Raw genomic sequence first — 16,795 nt, 5'->3', positions numbered from 1 at the left:
AAGCATCCCCAAAGAATGATGTTTCCACCTCCATGCTTCACGGTTGGGATGGTGTTCTTGGGGTTGTACTCGTCCTTCTTCTTCCTCCAAACACGGCGGATGGGGTTTAGACCAAAAAGCTCTATTTTAGTCTCATCAGACCACATGACCTTCTCCCATTCCTCCTCTGGATCATCCAGATGGTCTTTGGCAAAGAAGGGCCTTGACATGCACTGGCTTGAGCAGGGGGACCTTGCGTGCGCTGCAGGATTTTAATCCATGACGGCGTAGTGTGTTACTAATGGTTTTCTTTGAGACTGTGGTCCCAGCTCTCTTCAGGTCATTGACCAGGTCTTGCCATGTAGTTCTGGGCTGATCCCTCACCTTCCTCATGATCATTGATGCCCCATGAGGTGAGATTTTGCATGGAGCCCCAGACCGAGGGAGATTGACCGTCATCTTGAACTTCTTCCATTTTCTGATAATTGCGCCAACAGTTGTTGCCTTCTCACCAAGCTGCTTGCCTATTGTCCTGTAGCCCATCCCAGCCTTGTGCAGGTCTACAATTGTATCCCTGATGTCCTTACACAGCTCTCTGGTCTTGGCCATTGTGGAGAGGTTGGAGTTTGTTTGATTGAGTGTGTGGACATGTGTCTTTTATACAGGTAACGAGTTCAAACAGGTGCAGTTAATACAGGTAATGAGTGGAGAACAGGAGGGCTTCTTAAAGAAGAACTAACAGGTCTGTGTGTCTTACTGGTTGACAGGTGATCAAATACTTATGTCATGCAATAAAATGCAAATGAATTACTTAAAAATCATACAATGTGATTTTCTGGATTTTTTTTTTTAGATTCCATCACTCACAGTTGAAGAGTACCTATGATAGAAATGACAGACTTCTACATGCTTTTCAAGTGGGAAAACCTGCAAAATCGGCAGTGTATCAAATACTTGTTCTCCCCACATATATATATATATACATACATATATATATATATATATATATATATATATATATATATATATATATATATATATATATATATATATATATATATATATATTATATATGCATATATATTTTTGTTCTCCCCACTGTATATGTATATATATATATATATATATATATATATATACACACACACACACATATATATGCATATATAAACATATACACATATATACATACATATATATATATATATATATATATATGTATATACATATATATATATATATATACATATATATATATATATATATACATATATATGTATATATATATATATATATATATATATATATATATATATATATATATATATATATATATATATATATATATATATATAATATTATTTTTTCCATATTTGGGGAAAAGCAAACACAGTAACTCAGATCTTAATTAAAATGGTGATTTATTGCCATGTTCAATTCACAGATTATTTTCAGTGAAGAACCAATAGTACATTGTTAGTAGACAGTAAAAATCTTTTCTTGCATGTATCCATATCTGGGCTCTGAATTTAATAAATGTTCAATTAAAAAAATCAATAACATTCTCCAACAGGTATGAAATATGACATTTTTGTGGAATTGTTTGTTTAATTACATAACCAATTTATAAAAAGTAATTCATGAAAATCTCTATTTTCAACAAATTTAAAAGCTACCTAATACATGTCTTTTTTATAGATAAAATGAGCTCTTTATGAGGCTCAGTGATCAGGGCTGGGATTTCAAACCTTTCCAGTTCCAGCAAATATAGCTATAAAATATTACACATTAGAAAAACACTTTGCTACATTCTCCTGCAGAGAAAACATTTTCTTGTTTTTTTTGTATTTTTTATTTCACCACAAACTATTTGTTTTCGAGGTCAGCTATGAGTTATGGCTGCTGCTTCCGAAGGATTTCGAGGAAGATGTTTTTGCAGGCGTTTGAGCTTCTGAGAGGATCGTAGAGCTCCCTTCTTCTCATGAGAGGTTGGCAGAGCTCTTATTCTGCTTTACATCTCACACTGGATGACGTTTCTAGCGCTGATCCATATCAGCTTCGCCTCCATGCTGGATTAAGCGAACTTTGTCTAAAGCTGTAAAAGTGAAGAAGACAGTATTAAATTCTGAAAGATAAAATGCATTCACTGCATTTACGGTGGGTGGACGGAGAGAATAATTGTGAGTTGTGTGCCAGAAGTGTTTATATTTTGAAACAATACAAATGTGAACTGTTTAAAAAATGTTTATCTTTCACACTTTTAGTCAGATTATCTACGATACACTAAATGCAATTGTTGATAAACCAAAGGGGGACCATCAAACATAATCCGGGGACCACTAGTTTAGGCTGATTTATGATGCTAATTAATGTTTCTTTGTATTAGTTCTGATCAAATCTGTCCAGAGGTGTGCCAGTGGGTGACATCACGTGGTTTTTCCAGTTTATTATTATACAGTCTACAGTTGTGGCCAGCAGGTGTCATTCTGGTCATCTTAGTAAACGTTTTAATTGTTGCTGACTGAGGACGGAATGTTCACCCTAAATATAAGTTCAGATTTAAATGTAATCATGCATTTTATTATATCTGACTGTTAAAGACTGTTGAGAATAATAAAGCTGTTAAAATATCAGCTTTTACCTTACATGAAATGTTGTTTTATTAAAATATGACTCAAATATGTTTCCACAGACTACACACATGTATGAACATTTATGACTCAACAGCAACAAAGCTGTTTGTCCCGTGGAAACTTCACCAGTCGATATTTACATCTGTGATTCTCCATTTAGCTGTTTGAAAGAGTTCAAACGAGCTTTTATTTGCTACAGCTTCATTAATATCTTGTTTTTCTTCAAGTTAAAGTGTCTCAAATGGCTTCAAGGAGAAAGGAAACTGGGAGCAGCCTTCATTTCACTGAACTTTTATGTGCGCAAAAGCAAACGTAACCTACCGCGGACCCAGATGTTGAACCTACCGAGTTTCTCCGCAGCCGCGGTGCATCTGATTTCTCTGAGGATTTCCTCTGCCACCTCCAGAGCTCCCTGCTCCATGAAAGTGCGTATCATCACATCTGCGATCTCCCGGCGGCTTTTCCCCTCCACATCCACGCGAAGGACGCGCAGCTCCTTCTTGCGTTCCAGGAGCGCGCCGCAAAACTCCTTGAATTTCTCCTCAGGAAGCTCGTCCAGGAAGTCATTCAAAATCTTTTTCGGGGTTATTTTCTCCATCTTTTAGACAAAAATAAAGAAAGAAAAAAGATGAGAAGGTGATGGTTTCCAGTTTAGTGCACGCGCGTATCCGCTCACTAAGTCAAGGATGAGGAATGATGCGTTCAGTTGCTGTTAGAAAAGTGTGTGATTACGATAAAGAGCAATTCTCCCCTTTTATGATGAATGTGAAACATGTAGTTCGGATGCTTGGTGTGTTAGACTGATCCATGTGCAGAACTGAGGTTTTTATTTTAGCAAAACAGGTGCTTTGTTTTCCTCCAACGCTTTATTCATTTATCATCACGCTATACATCATGTTCTCCCTATGTACACCATGTTCTTTCTTAAAAAAAGGCTGGCTGCAAAAGCACAGGAAAATTCATCAAAGCAATAAAATTAATTCCAATATGATTGCTTGACTTCATTTTTCATTTTCCATGAATACCCAGAGACCCCCCTCCCCCCGCTGTCTCATGTCAGGTGTGTTGTATGTGTCTACCTTCCTGCTGTGTGTCATTACTGTCCTGCCCTAATGCACCTGAGCCCTCCCTTTGATAGATCCAGCGTTTTCCTCTGGTCTCGTGTCTGACTTACATTTGCTGATCCTGGTCTTGTTACACCTGCCTCTTTAGCTGAAAAAGCTGCAAAAGTGAGGAAGACACAGCATTAAATTCTGAAAGATAAAATACATTTACTGCATTAACTGGGAGTGAGTGGGGGGTCTGTTATAAGATCCATTGGCAAGACATGTAGAAAAATGTGCTACAAACGTGGACGGATATAATAATCGTGTGTTGTCTGCCTTTAGTGTTTATATTTTGAAACAATACAAATGTGAACTATTTAAAAATTTTTTATCTTTCACACTTTTAATCAGATTATCTACGATACACTAAATGCAATTGTTGATAAACCAAAGGGGGGCCCACCAAACATAATCCGGGGACCACTAGTTTAGGCTGATTCATGATGATAATTAATGTTTATTTGTATTAGTTCTGATCAAACCTGTTTGTCTCTGGAAACCTCCCTAGCCGACATTTACATCTGTGATTCTTCATCTATCAGTCTGAAACAGTTCCAGCGTTTAAACGAGCCTTTATTTGCTCCAGCTTCATAAATATCTTGTTTTTCTTCAAGTTAAAGTGTCTCAAACGGCGCAGCCTTCATTTCACTGAACTTTTATTTATTTATTTTATTTTTAAGTGAAAGTATACTAGAAAACGAGGCTGTTTGGTCTGTTACTGTTGAACCTTGTTTGATGAGGTTTCACTAGTAAAACTCGTTTATATTCTAAGATTATATAATATTTTTACTTTTTGTGTATTAATACACGAACCTCCGCCGATTTAAAACATTACACCCGCAGTTCCTGCGTCCCTGCATCCAACCACGAACCCAGATGTTGAACCAACCACGAACCCAGATGTTGAACCTACCGAGTTTGTTCGCAGCCTCGGTGCAGTTGATGTATCTGAGGATCTTCTCTGCCACCTCCAGAGCTCTCTGCTCCCCAAAAGTGCTTATCATCACATCCTTGATCTCCAGGCGGCTTTTCCCCTCCACCTTCACGAGAGCGATGTGAATCTTCTGCCTGGGGTCCACGAGCGAGGCGCAAAACTGCTTGAAATTCTCCTCAGAAAGATCGTCCAGGGAGTCTTTCAAAATGCTTTGAGGTTTTTTTTGCGCCATCTCTCAGACCAAAATAAGGAATGAAAAAGATGAGAAGGTGTTGGTTTGCAGCTTAGTGCACGCTGATAGTGATGAATCGAGGAGAGGAATGATGCGCTCAGTTGCTGTTAGAAAAGCGTGTGATTCCGACAGAGAGCAATCCCCGCCTCTTAGACCTGAATTATGGTTCTCTACGCCCAGAGGCGGATCTAGGGGGTGGCTACTTGGGCTCAAGTCCCGAATGTTTTTCCAAAAGCCCTGGATCTGAAAAAACGAAACAAACAAACAAAAACAAAAAATCGTCTGGTCTAAATGTTCAATTCGGGCGCAGGCGCGGCGCAAACACCGCGGCAGGTGCCTTCTTTTTTCTGTTTAAAGGGGTTTCACAGACGGGCGTGGCTCACAAATATTAATAATAATAGAGTTAAAACCACGTTGTAGCAGTAGACATTTCTGCAGCAGTCTTGCGTTTCAGCAGCCACCAGAGATGGTTAAATAAATTACCTTCACGGAATCACGGACAAAAAGGCGAACACACGTCTTCTCCTTGGTCAAGAGAATCCAGAACTTTTTCTCCGACCGTTTATTCTTGCGCATGCTCAGAACAGTGTGCGCAGGCACGTTATGTCATCCCATCATGTCATTTAGTTACACCAACATGGCTTTGTACCTGGTATATTGTCAAATATACTTAACACACTTTAACAGCTTTATTGTGTCGTTCTAAATTATGTATTAACTTAATGAGTTTAAAAGGCTATTTAGCAATGTTTTATACTATATGTCTATCTGCCTATTACCACCTGTAATATGTAATAGGCGTTCCAGCCTTCCAGGTACCCGTAGTTAAGGATGTACATCATGTGGAAGTGTTGTGGTTGTCATTCTGACTTGTAATTTGATCCATGTGAGTAAGTAAGTAGAAGACGTAGCAACTGAGCACGGTTGACAAGCCTTGTCAATATTACATGGTGTCAGAAGTGAAAGCAGAAGAAGAGAATGGCACAGTTTCAACCTCCACCGCAGTGGGCTCTGCAAGGCAATCTTGCCAAAAATTGGAGATACAGCGATTCGAGGTCTTCTGCACTGCGGCTACATGTGGCATGTGGGTACATGTGGCTTTGAAACATGAGATGAAACATGAGACTCATTCTCAGCATGATGTGCATCAGAAACTTGAATGAGAGTTGACCCTTGTTGTGTCACAGACATGGGAACCTCATTTGTTCCATTTATTTCATCATTTGATTCATCATTTGTTGCAACCTGGGCAATGGTATTGCTTATTTGTCTCCCAGTTTCAGAACACCACTGCTGGGCATCCACAACAAATCCATTGTTACATCTGAGTACATTTGCAAACCATTCATTTTGTTTTTCCTGTTCCTTTTTAGGAACTTCTCCATTTGAGACTGCACTTGTGGGAAATTGTCATCATTTTGCATAAGATCCTTTATTGTGTTTGTTAGACCTTTAATTTTGTTAACCATTGCTTTACGTTCCTTCTGGAGAGTTTCAATTTTATTGAACAAGGCCTTGGTAGTGAGTTTAATTTCTCTTTTTTGTTCATCCATTTTTTAACCATTTTCAACTGAACTCGACTTTGATCCACTCACTGACATTTTCCAGTAGCAAACTTACAAAATCCACACACTTCAAAACGATCAATCACTTCACCGCTGCCTCATAAACATCATCCAACTTCAGCAAACGACACCAGCAAACAACATCACGTCCCCAATGGACAAGCGGCAGTAGTGAATTCAGACTGTGTTCAAACAACAAAATGTACACAGTAAGAATTGAAATCGAGTTACTACATACCGCTTCTGTTGCTATGTCGCTTGCCGCAGCTTGTCTTTGTGGCTTCCTTTTGTGAATGAAAGAATGAATGAATGAATTAATGAATGAATGAATGAATGAACGAATCGCGTGTGCGCGCAGCGGTGCTTCAGGCGTTTCAATGTTTCCTTTGAGATCCAAAGTGCTCCAACACAATATGAGGAATCCTTCATGAACGAAAAGAGTTCATTCCTGTAAATCAACACTTTGGATGAAAACATTGACATATATTGCGGCTGTTTTTAGTCCAAAAGAAGGGCCGCAAGGGACTAAGCGGGGGAGGAAACACTGTGACGCGCATATAGTTAAAAGAATTCAGTTCCACTCAATGATGCGTCTGAACATTTATTCTTCTCCTTGCAAACACGTTAAAATACTCCAGGTACCAGTTACCAGTACCAGGAGTTCTCAAAAAACACAAGGGTTTATTCCCCTCAGGAAGGCAAAAAACAAAAGCGCTGCTTGGCAGGATCAAGATTAACTCAAGTATACAGGGATTGAAAACCAGGAGCACATGGAGGGAAGAACAGTACGGACCGACAGGCAACAAAGGAATGACAAGACCAGATATACACAGGGGATAACGAGACACGACGATACACAGGTGCAGACACAATCAGGGCAAATGGGAAACAGGAGGGACAGAACTGAAACTCAAACTGGGGGAACTGTCAAACCCTGACAGTACCCCCCCCTCAAGGGACAGATCCCAGATGTCCCAACAGTCCACACCCAGGGTGGGCGGAGGGGGCCTGGAGGAGGGCCCAAGCCAAACACGGCCAAAGTTCCGGGGGCCATCCTCGGGACCGAGCAGACCAGCGAGAGCGTTCCGGGGGCCGTCCTCGAGGCCGGGCAGACCGGCGAGAGAGTTCCGGAGGACGCCGACGGGGCCGGGCCAACCGGAGAGTCATTTTGGGGGGCCAACCCCGGAACCAGACTCGGGACCAGGCACACCGGCCAGAGGGCCGTTCTCGGGGCTGGGCAGATCCATCCAGGATCGCCTCAGGAAGAGGAACAGAGATGGACGGTCGGACCGCCTCGGGAAGAGAGATGGGCGGCGGGACCGCCTCAGGAACAGGGGCAGACAGGATGCGGGGCGCCGGAACAGGGGCAGACAGGATGCGGGGCGCCGGAACAGGGGCAGACAGGATGCGGGGAGCCGGAACAGGGGCAGACAGGATGCGGGGAGCCAGAACAGGGGCAGACAGGATGCTGGGTGCCGGTGTCGGGGGGCAGAGGATCCTCGGAGCTGCCTGAGTGGGTACCCGGGTCCGGGGCGCTGGCTGCGGGGGTACCCGGGTCCGGGGCGCTGGCTGCGGGGGTCCGGGACCACCACCTGAGCAGGGGCCGATGCGTCCGGGACCACCCCCGACGATGCGCCCCCGAGACCCCCACCGGAACAACGGCTAGCTGGGGCTGACGTCGACGCCGTCGTCGCCCCAGAGCCTGGATGCTCCGGGGGCCACCCCGAGCCAGGCGTGTTCCCCAGAAGGGGGATTCCTCCTCGTCCGGGGAGTCCAGCTCGTCGGGGTGCTGCCATCCAGGGATCGTGAGGGCCGCCTCCTGGTAAACGATGGCCCAGAAGGCGGCACTCTCTCCTGCTGGGTCCATGCTGGTCGGTCCGTTCTGTCACGTGTGGGGGTAAGGTGTGGACCCAAACGCAGGAGAGAGTGAGGCTGGAGGCAGGAGTTCTCAAAAAACACAAGGGTTTATTCCCCTCAGGAAGGCAAAAAACAAAAGCGCTGCTTGGCAGGATCAAGATTAACTCACGTATAAAGGGATCGAAAACCAGGTGCACATGGCGGGAAGAACAGTACGGACCGACAGGCTGAGACCAGGATGAGACCAGATATACACAGGGGATAACGAGACACGACGAGACACAGGTGCAGACACAATCAGGGCAAATGGGAAACAGGAGGAACAGAACTGAAACTCAAACTGGGGGGAACTGTCAAACCCTGACAAAGACAGACTGAGCCAACACAGTGGGTCAACAGTATGGTAACTGTGGTAACATCTAAGAAAATGCGTATCTGCATGGACCCAAAAGACCTGAACATAGCTATTAAACGGGAGCACTATCCATTACTTACTGTGGAGGAAGTCGTTTCCTGTATGCCGAATGCAAAATACTTCTCTGTGCTTGATGCTAATCAGGGCTTTTGACAGATCAAAATTGATGATGAAAGGTCAAAGCTATGCACGTTCAACACTCCCATAGGACAATACAGATTCCTGCGCTTGCCGTTTGGCATTTCATCAGCTCTGGAGGTGTTCCAGAGGGCTATTGCACAGATGATTGAAGGACTGGAGGGTGTTGTGAACTTCATTGATTACTTACTCGTCTGGGGTGACTCTGTGGAAGAGCATGATCGCAGGCTTAGAAACCTGTTGGACAGATCAAAAGAAAACAATCTGAAGCTTAATAAAAATAATGCTTCATCAGGACAAAGGAAATCAAATACATTGGACACACACTCAGCGCCAGAGGACTGAGACTAGATGAGGGAAAGGGGAGAGCAGTGACACAGCTACCGCCACCACAGAACAAGCAGGAGCTGCTGAGGTTTATGGGGATGATTCAATATCTTTTCAAGTTCATACGCAACATGTCAGACATCAGTGCGCCTTTAAGGAAGCTGCTTGAAGGTGACATAGAGTGGCACTGGGAGGAAACACAGAAGACGAGTTTTGAACACCTTAAACAGCTGGTCACCAACGCTCCTACTCTGAAATATTATGATGTCAAGAAGCCCATCACACTGTCAGTGGAAACCAGCTCAGAGGGCATCGGAGCAGTTATCCTGCAGGAAGGACAACCAGTAGCTTATGGGTCGAGGGCACTCACTGACTGTCAGCGCAGCTATGTGCAAATTGAAAAGGAGTTGCTTGCCATTGTCTACGGATGTGAGAATTTCCATCAGTACCTGTATGGAAAAGACATTCAGGTTGAGAGTGACCACAAGCAACTGGAAAGCATTTTTAAAAAGCGGTTACACCAAGCTCCTTTGAGGCTTCAGAGGATGCTGCTGAGGCTGCAGAGATACAGCCTTAAAGTCACCTACAGGCAAGGTAAGGAACTTCACTTTGCAGACGCTCTGAGTCGAGCATTTCTCAAGGAGCAGGGAGAAGATCTACTAGACAAAGACTTAGAGGTGAACATGATTACATCTCATCTACCCATTTCAGAGGAAAAGCTGCAAAAGTTCAGAAGAGCGACGGATGAGGATCCTGAAATGCAGCTATTGAAGGACGTAACATTAAGAGGTTGGCCAAATGACAGAAGAGCAGTGCCAAAAGACATTCAGCCCTATTGGACATTTAAGGATGAAATCACTCACACAGCTGGGCTGATGTTCAAAGCAGCAAAGCTTATTGTTCCACAAAGGCTGAGACAAGAAATGGGTTAAGTGCAAAGAACTTTGGACTTTGACTAGGCCCGGCCCAAAGCAATCGGCGCGCAGAAACTCAAAAACAAGAACAACAACAATAACGCCTGGCATGAGTGTCACAATACTTAATTGTGGTTCATGATACTATACCATCCAAATTATAGCAATAGCACTGATATTGACCAGATGTGTTAAGAGCATAGTATTCTAGTTTAACTTGAATACTCTCACATAGAAATGAAGGTCTCACTGCAGTCCCTCTGGTTGAACCAATACAAAACAGGTATCTGAAATACACAACACTGTATGAGTTATGATAAATCACAATGTAAAGAGGCTGTAAATATACAGTTTAACTTGAATACTCACATAGAAATGAAGGTTGAATATGATAAAGAATTCCAGCCCCTGCAGGGACACGTATCCCCCTCAGTACATTGATATGCAATTTATGTTGCTGAGGACCCCTACCGGTGCGACGCCTTGCCGGCAGCGCATTGTCTCATTCAATGTTCCAGGACATTGTCATTCCGGTCCCTGCGTCTTGCATCCCTGCTGGGACAGGCACCAGGGAGTGTATCGGACTTCCAGCCCCCACAGAGACAAAGACCATATACGGACTTCCTGATCCCTCAGGGGTGGTCCCAAAGCTAAAGGGTCCCACCTCTCACTGGGCTGGTTTATTCCTGTAACTTTTGTATAAAAACCCTTTGAACAAACCAATTGGTGTCGACACACCAAATACAGACTCGATCTGTGCTGGTCATGTTCACCGCCGGCTTACTAATTAAAAACTCTCTATACCACGAGCGGACTTCTGAACTGGTTTTTGATAAATTCCTCAACAAATACTTACCTAAAAAAACAAACCAGCAATGCCATTTTCATCAATGTTTGGGGATAAGGAGTTTCTTCAACAGGTCTCTTTTTTCTGCAACTCTGTCTATGACCAAGTCATTGTCAAGGGACATGAGGATCTTTCTCTGTGGTCGTAAGCATGAATGCTTCCAGGTGTTCTTGTGACCGTGTGCTCCCCCCTCACAAAAGAAAAATAGAGAAACATATTTTCTCATCAACAAAACATGTTATTTTATTGTCTGAAAAATGGTTCAAATATGTTATTTTCTCAGTGTTTGATGAGGTTTCAGGAGTAAAACTGTTAAAATGTCAACATTTTAACTACATCATTTTGGGAAATAGAGTAGGTTGTTATATTTATGCACCAGAACAAACAGGAAGTTTTATGCAAATGAGACATGTAAAACGTGTATGCTTTACTTTTACTTCCTCATTGTGTTTCTCACAACGTAACTTTCTCACAGCTTTTATTAACTTTGTTAAGTGTTGAAAAGCCTTAGGATGATATCAAGTATGAAGTTCTCAGTATTTTTTCTTTATCAACACATACATGAATACTCTCTCGTGAGCTCTGTTTATATTCTGAATCGTAGGTTTTTATGATGGCAAATGAAACTTTCACCTATTGAAGAGCGCGATCATTAGGGATCACAAAGATGTGGAGCTTGAGGAATGTCCTGTTGGTTTTATAGTAATTCAGCACGTTTTTCATCAGGACGGCTAACGGAGAGAAAATTGGTTCGGTCAATTTGACGTGCGTCACTGTGACCTCTGGACTCTCCACGACATCTCTACAGTCGTCTACAGTCGTGCAGGACTGCAAACTTTTTTTGCAAACCAAGATTTCAGAGTTGTCTTCTGCATAAACAGTTAAAAAAAGAGAAAAAGGCATAAAAATACATCATATTCAGTACAGTTTTCTTCAGCTCCCCTTACTTATGCAGATCCAGTGTGGCAGGTAGACTTCATTCAGCTTCCCTTCAATGACGGTGACGTCCATCAGCGGACCTGCAGGCATGAACTGTCTGCTCTCCATCCTGTCCACGTGTCCCTGCCAGGAGCCAAACTGGTACTTCAAGATGGACTTCTGCTGACAGACCCATCGTAAACCTGAAACAAAGTGTCCCGGCCCAGACTGCAGTCCGAGATGTGAGTTAGAGGGATAAAAGTTTGATTTACATGAATATAGGATATATAGGAATAAGAACAATAGATTTTTACAAAGACATTGAAAAATAAATAAAGAGCATGATTTTTAAAATGTAAACAAAAAAGAATACGTAAAAATCTGATAAAAATCAGTAGTTAAAATATGATCAAGTTTCTAAACAAGTTTAAAAGTACCAGTGCAGGTTTAGAGACGGACAAAACGGACATTCAGCCCATTCACATTGGTGAGACCTGTGTGGAAAGGGTCAGTGACTTCCGCTTCCTCGGGGTCCACATAGAGGATAAACTGACCTGGGACAAGAACACCACACAGGTGGTAAAAAAGGCACAACAGAGACTCCACTTCCTGAGAATCCTCAGGAAGAACAACATCAGCCAGAGACTGCTGGTGTCTTTTTACCGCTCCACCATGGAGAGCATCCTCACCTACTGCCTCTGCACATGGTTTAGCTGCACAGTGGCAAACAGGAAAGAGCTCCAGAGGGTCAGCCACTGCCATCAGGAAGACGCTATAGGGCCATAAAATCCAGGACAAACAGACTGAAAAATCGTTTTTTCCCAACCGATGTCAGAGCCATAAATGCTTCAAACATTCTTTAAGTCTGTATATTGTTTTTATATTGTTGTTTTTATATTGTTTTATATATTTATTGTTAATATTGCACTGTTTTTTGTTGTACTGAAGGCCTGCACCCTACCTTTCGTGGCACTTCTTACAATGACTATAAAGAGAATCTGGAATCTTGAATCTTGAATTTAGAGCTTTACTCAAATGCAGGTGAGAAGTGAAGTTTCTCTTTATAGATGTCATAATGAACCTGGAGGTTTGTTTTTCTCCATCTGAGCTCAGCTTTCCAACACTCTCTTTTCCCATTTTCCACCAGTTTGGAGTTTCACCACGGAGACGTCTTCCTCCTAGAGATAACCTTCACTTCAGGGGGAGCAATAGTATCCATAACATTTTACATTTTAGCATGGAAGCTACCGATGAGCTCATTGACTGAACCTAGACCTAAAAAACCTACAATGGTCATTTAAGTACAAATATCTGAAAAGGTAAGAGCTCAAATTGTGATCCACCTTCACCAGCAGCACAAGCAGCCTGGTCTTGTGGGTGAACCAGCATCAATAATGACACTTTACTGGTTTAAACCATCATCAAACCAGCAATGGCCAGTTTAGACCAGCATGGAAATCAAGCTTGTTAATGACTCGTTAATGAGTCAATTTTTTCACTCCTCTGCTTATTCACTTCTTCTTTTACAGTTCTAACACCAATTATGTCAGTTCAGGAGCCGTTCTAAGCCCAAATTAAAGGTTTAGGGAAAATTTCAACTTTGAAATATTATTCTTTCCATATTTGGAGAAAAGCAAACACAGTAACTCAGATCTTACTTAAAGCAATGATTTTATTGTCATGTTCAAATCACAGATTATTTTCAGTGAAGAACCAATAGTATATTCTTAGTAGACAGTTAAAATTGTTCTATCAATCTATCTGTATCTGGGCTGTTAATTCAATTATGTTCAATAAAAAAAAATCAATAACATTCCCTAACAGGTATGAAATATGACATTCTTTGTGGAATTCTAAGTCTAATTACATAATCAATTAATAAAAGTAATTTATAAATATCTCTATTTAAAAAAAAATTAAAAGCTACCTCACACACGTCTTTTTTTATAAATAAAACAAGGTCTTTATGAGGCTCAGTGATCAGGGCTGGGATTTCAAACCTTTCCAATTCCAGCAAATTTAGGTGTAAAATAATACACATGACAAAAAACACTGCTATATTCCACTGCAGAGAAAACATTTTCTTGGTGGTTTTCTATTTTTTCGTTTCACCACAAACCATTTCATTTGGAGGTCAGCTATGAGATATGGCTGCTGCTTCCGAAGGATTTTGAGGAAGATGTCTTTGCAGGCGTCTGAGTTTCTGAGAGGATCGTAGAGCTCCCTTCTTCTCCTGAGAGGTTGGCAGAGCTCTTATTCTGGCTTACATCTACCACTGGATGATGGTTTTAGAGCAGCTCACTCAACGTGGGGTCCATCGAAGGCCTCTGGACCAAGTCCTCCCTGTCTACGTCTAGAAAATGCTCAATTGTAGATAATTTGCAATTATGTAACATCACACAGCAGGACTGGTATGTTTCATTTTCAAGTGGAACAATTAAGAAGGATGACTACCTGGGTGCACCTGCTGGTCCTGCTGGTCCTGCTGGTCCTTCTGGTCCTGCTGGTCCTGCTGGTCCCTGCTGGTCTTACTCCACCTGCTGCACCTGCTGCACCTGCTGCACCTGCCTTTTTAGCTGTAAAAGTGAGGAAGACAGTATTACATTCTGAAAGGTAAACTGCATTTACAGGACAGAAAGTTCACCCTAAATATAAGTTCAGATTTAAATGTAATCATGCATTTTATTATATCTGGCTGTTAAAGACTGTTGAGAATAATAAAACTGCTAAAATATCAGCTTTGACCTTTTACCTAAAACGTTGTTTTATTAAAATATGACTCAAATTTGTTTCCAAAAGACTACACACATGTATGAACATTTATGTGCAGACACAAAAACAACAAAGCTGTTTGTCTCGTGGAAACTTCACCAGCCGACATTGATTCTTCATTTAGCAGTTTGAAAGGTTCCAGCGTTCAAACGAGCTTTTACTTGTTCGAGCTTCATAAATATCTTGTTTTTCTTAGTAAATTGTCTCAAATCGCTTCAAGGCGAAAGTAAACTGGGAGCAGGCTTTATTTCACTGAACTTTTATTTGCGCAAAAGCGAAAGTAAACTAGAAAAAGAGCCTGTTTGGTCTGTAACTGTTGAACGTTGTTTAATGTGGTTTCACGAGTAAAATTTGTTTATATTCCAAGATAATTGAGACTTTTTGTGTATTAATATACAAACCTCCGCTGATTAAAAATATTACACCTGCAGTTCCTGCGTCCCTGCATCCAACCACGAACCCAGATGTTGAACCTACCGAGTTCGTCCGCATCCTGGTTGCAGTTGATATATCTGAGGATTTCCTCTGCCACCTCCAGAGCTCTCTGCTCCCCGAAAGTGGTTATCATCACATCTGCGACCTCCAGGGGGCTTTTCCCCTCCACCTTCACGCGAAAGATGCGCGGCTTCTCCTTGCGGCCCCAGAGCGCGTCTAAAAACGCATTGAAGTTCTCCGCAGAAATATTCATTAGGGACTCTTTCAACATCTTTTTTTGCTCCATCTTTCAGACAAAAATAAGTAAAGAAAAAGATGAGAATGTGATGGTTTCCAACTTAGTGCACACGCTTATCCGCTCACTATTAAGTCAAGGAAGAGGAAGGATGCGTTCAGTTTCTGTCGGAAAAGTTAGTGATAGAGAGCAATTCCTTTTATGATGAATGTGAAACATGTAGTTCGGATGCTTGGTGTGTTAGACTGATCAATGTGCAGAACTTTAGGTTTTTATTTTAGCAAAACTGGTGTTTCGTTTTCTTCTAAAGCTTAATTCATTTATCATCACTATGTACTTCATGTTCTTTCTATGTACATCATGTTCTTTCTTTCCGCTGTCTCATGTCAGGTGTTACACTTCCTTGTATGTGTCTACCTTCCTGCTGTGTGTCATTACTGTCCCGCCCTAATGCACCTGAGCCCTCCCTTTGATAGATCCAGCCTTTTCCTCTGGTCTCGTGTCTGACTTACATTTGCTGATCCAGTTGTACTGGATGCTTCCGCTGGTCCTCCTGGTCCTGCTGCACCTGCCTCTTTAGCTGCAAAAGTGAAGAAGACACAGTATTAAATTCTGAAAGATAAAATGCACTTACTTTCATTGATTAAATGTGAACATGGTGGCATCAGAGCGCCACCTGCTGGAGGACGCAGCTGGAGAAACCAGCTGGTTACCTGCTAACATCTCTCCCTTTCCACTCATTTGTTGCTCCAGGTTGAATATGTTTCTCTTCATTGCTAACATCTCTCTGTGTATCCATTACTCCCTAGTTTTCATTAATGATGTCTATTGATCTTTTTATCGGTCTCATTTGTTTCTGTTGAAGTACTGTTGAATTAGCAGCTAGCTGTCATATCAGCAGGGGTCATTGTTGTGTTTTTAGTGAAATCACTTTTCAATTCTTTGCCCCTAAAGCTTGACGCAGACGCAGACCACACGTCACTGACCTTCACCTCCCAAAAATTGTAACTACGCGTCGAGGCGACGCAGACCAAACACAGACCGAGAGGGCTGTGATTGGTTCGCTTGGTAGCAACGCATTTCCGGTTTCCGGTTTGAAGCAGTCGTGAACTTTCAGCGCTCTTTTCTTCGTGTATGTGTGATTTTTGTTTTGTTTTTTTTGCACGATAGTTGTCCTTATCTCTTTGATTCACTGTGACCGGAAAAAGTCGGATAAACCATTCAGGAAAAGATCGCGAATTAGCGGTCACGGGGGGAACTGCACCGCGGCGAAATGGAGTGACGGAGAAGTCTGAAGGGTTCACGACGGCGTCACGGTGACGCCGTTGGTTTGACGCAGAACCATAATTCAAGCTTTAGTGAATGTGGTAAGTTTACCTGAAATATGAAATGAATATGAACCGTAAATAAAAACAGAATAAAATGATCTGATAATCCTCGTCAACTTTTAGTCAACTGAATGTCACAGTGAGACTGTCATCAGTTATT

General features: G+C 42.1%; 3 protein-coding genes across 5 annotated transcripts in view; all 3 read right to left on the bottom strand.

Annotated features, from left to right (window-relative positions):
• LOC133440386 (NLR family CARD domain-containing protein 3-like) overlaps positions 1-16,795 on the bottom strand; it is a 290,643-nt gene that overhangs the window by 138,643 nt on the left and 135,205 nt on the right. The gene's annotated exons all lie outside the window — the stretch shown is intronic.
• Positions 1,400-4,985, bottom strand: LOC133440450 (uncharacterized). The gene is made up of 4 exons (XM_061717709.1): positions 4,632-4,985; positions 3,787-3,833; positions 2,958-3,210; positions 1,400-2,074 (listed from the first exon to the last, which is right to left on the bottom strand). Exons 1-4 carry the CDS (start codon positions 4,882-4,884, stop codon positions 2,016-2,018), a joined length of 612 nt encoding a protein of 203 aa, XP_061573693.1. The 5' UTR covers positions 4,885-4,985; the 3' UTR covers positions 1,400-2,015.
• Positions 13,557-16,795, bottom strand: part of LOC133440385 (uncharacterized) — a 38,824-nt gene continuing 35,585 nt past the window's right edge. The window contains exons 20-23 of one of the 2 annotated variants that reach the window (XM_061717637.1): positions 15,820-15,887; positions 15,115-15,358; positions 14,320-14,441; positions 13,557-14,228 (exon numbers count right to left, since the gene is read on the bottom strand). In XM_061717637.1, the coding sequence (XP_061573621.1) occupies positions 14,154-14,228; positions 14,320-14,441; positions 15,115-15,358; positions 15,820-15,887 (509 nt within the window). In that variant the 3' untranslated portion in view covers positions 13,557-14,153. The remainder of the gene's footprint in view (positions 14,229-14,319; positions 14,442-15,114; positions 15,359-15,819; positions 15,888-16,795) is intronic. The other variant, XM_061717638.1, reaches the window with a different exon arrangement.

The sequence above is a fragment of the Cololabis saira genome, chromosome 3 (genome assembly GCF_033807715.1).
Source record: "Cololabis saira isolate AMF1-May2022 chromosome 3, fColSai1.1, whole genome shotgun sequence".
NCBI lineage: Eukaryota > Metazoa > Chordata > Actinopteri > Beloniformes > Belonidae > Cololabis > Cololabis saira.
The sequence above is the reverse complement of the archived record's forward strand: the minus strand, read 5'-3'. Positions and strand labels throughout refer to the sequence as shown.

Bases quoted from the DNA above. Each gene is read 5' to 3' on its own strand.
- LOC133440450 (XM_061717709.1), bottom strand. From the start codon at position 4,884: ATGGCGCAAAAAAAACCTCAAAGCATTTTGAAAGACTCCCTGGACGAT. The intron at 3,834-4,631 runs GTAGGTTCAACA...TCACTTTTGCAG, and splicing joins CGAGGCTGCGAACAAACTCG to CTTTTTCAGCTAAAGAGGCA. The intron at 3,211-3,786 runs GTAAGTCAGACA...TTTGTCTAAAAG, and splicing joins CAAGACCAGGATCAGCAAAT to ATGGAGAAAATAACCCCGAA.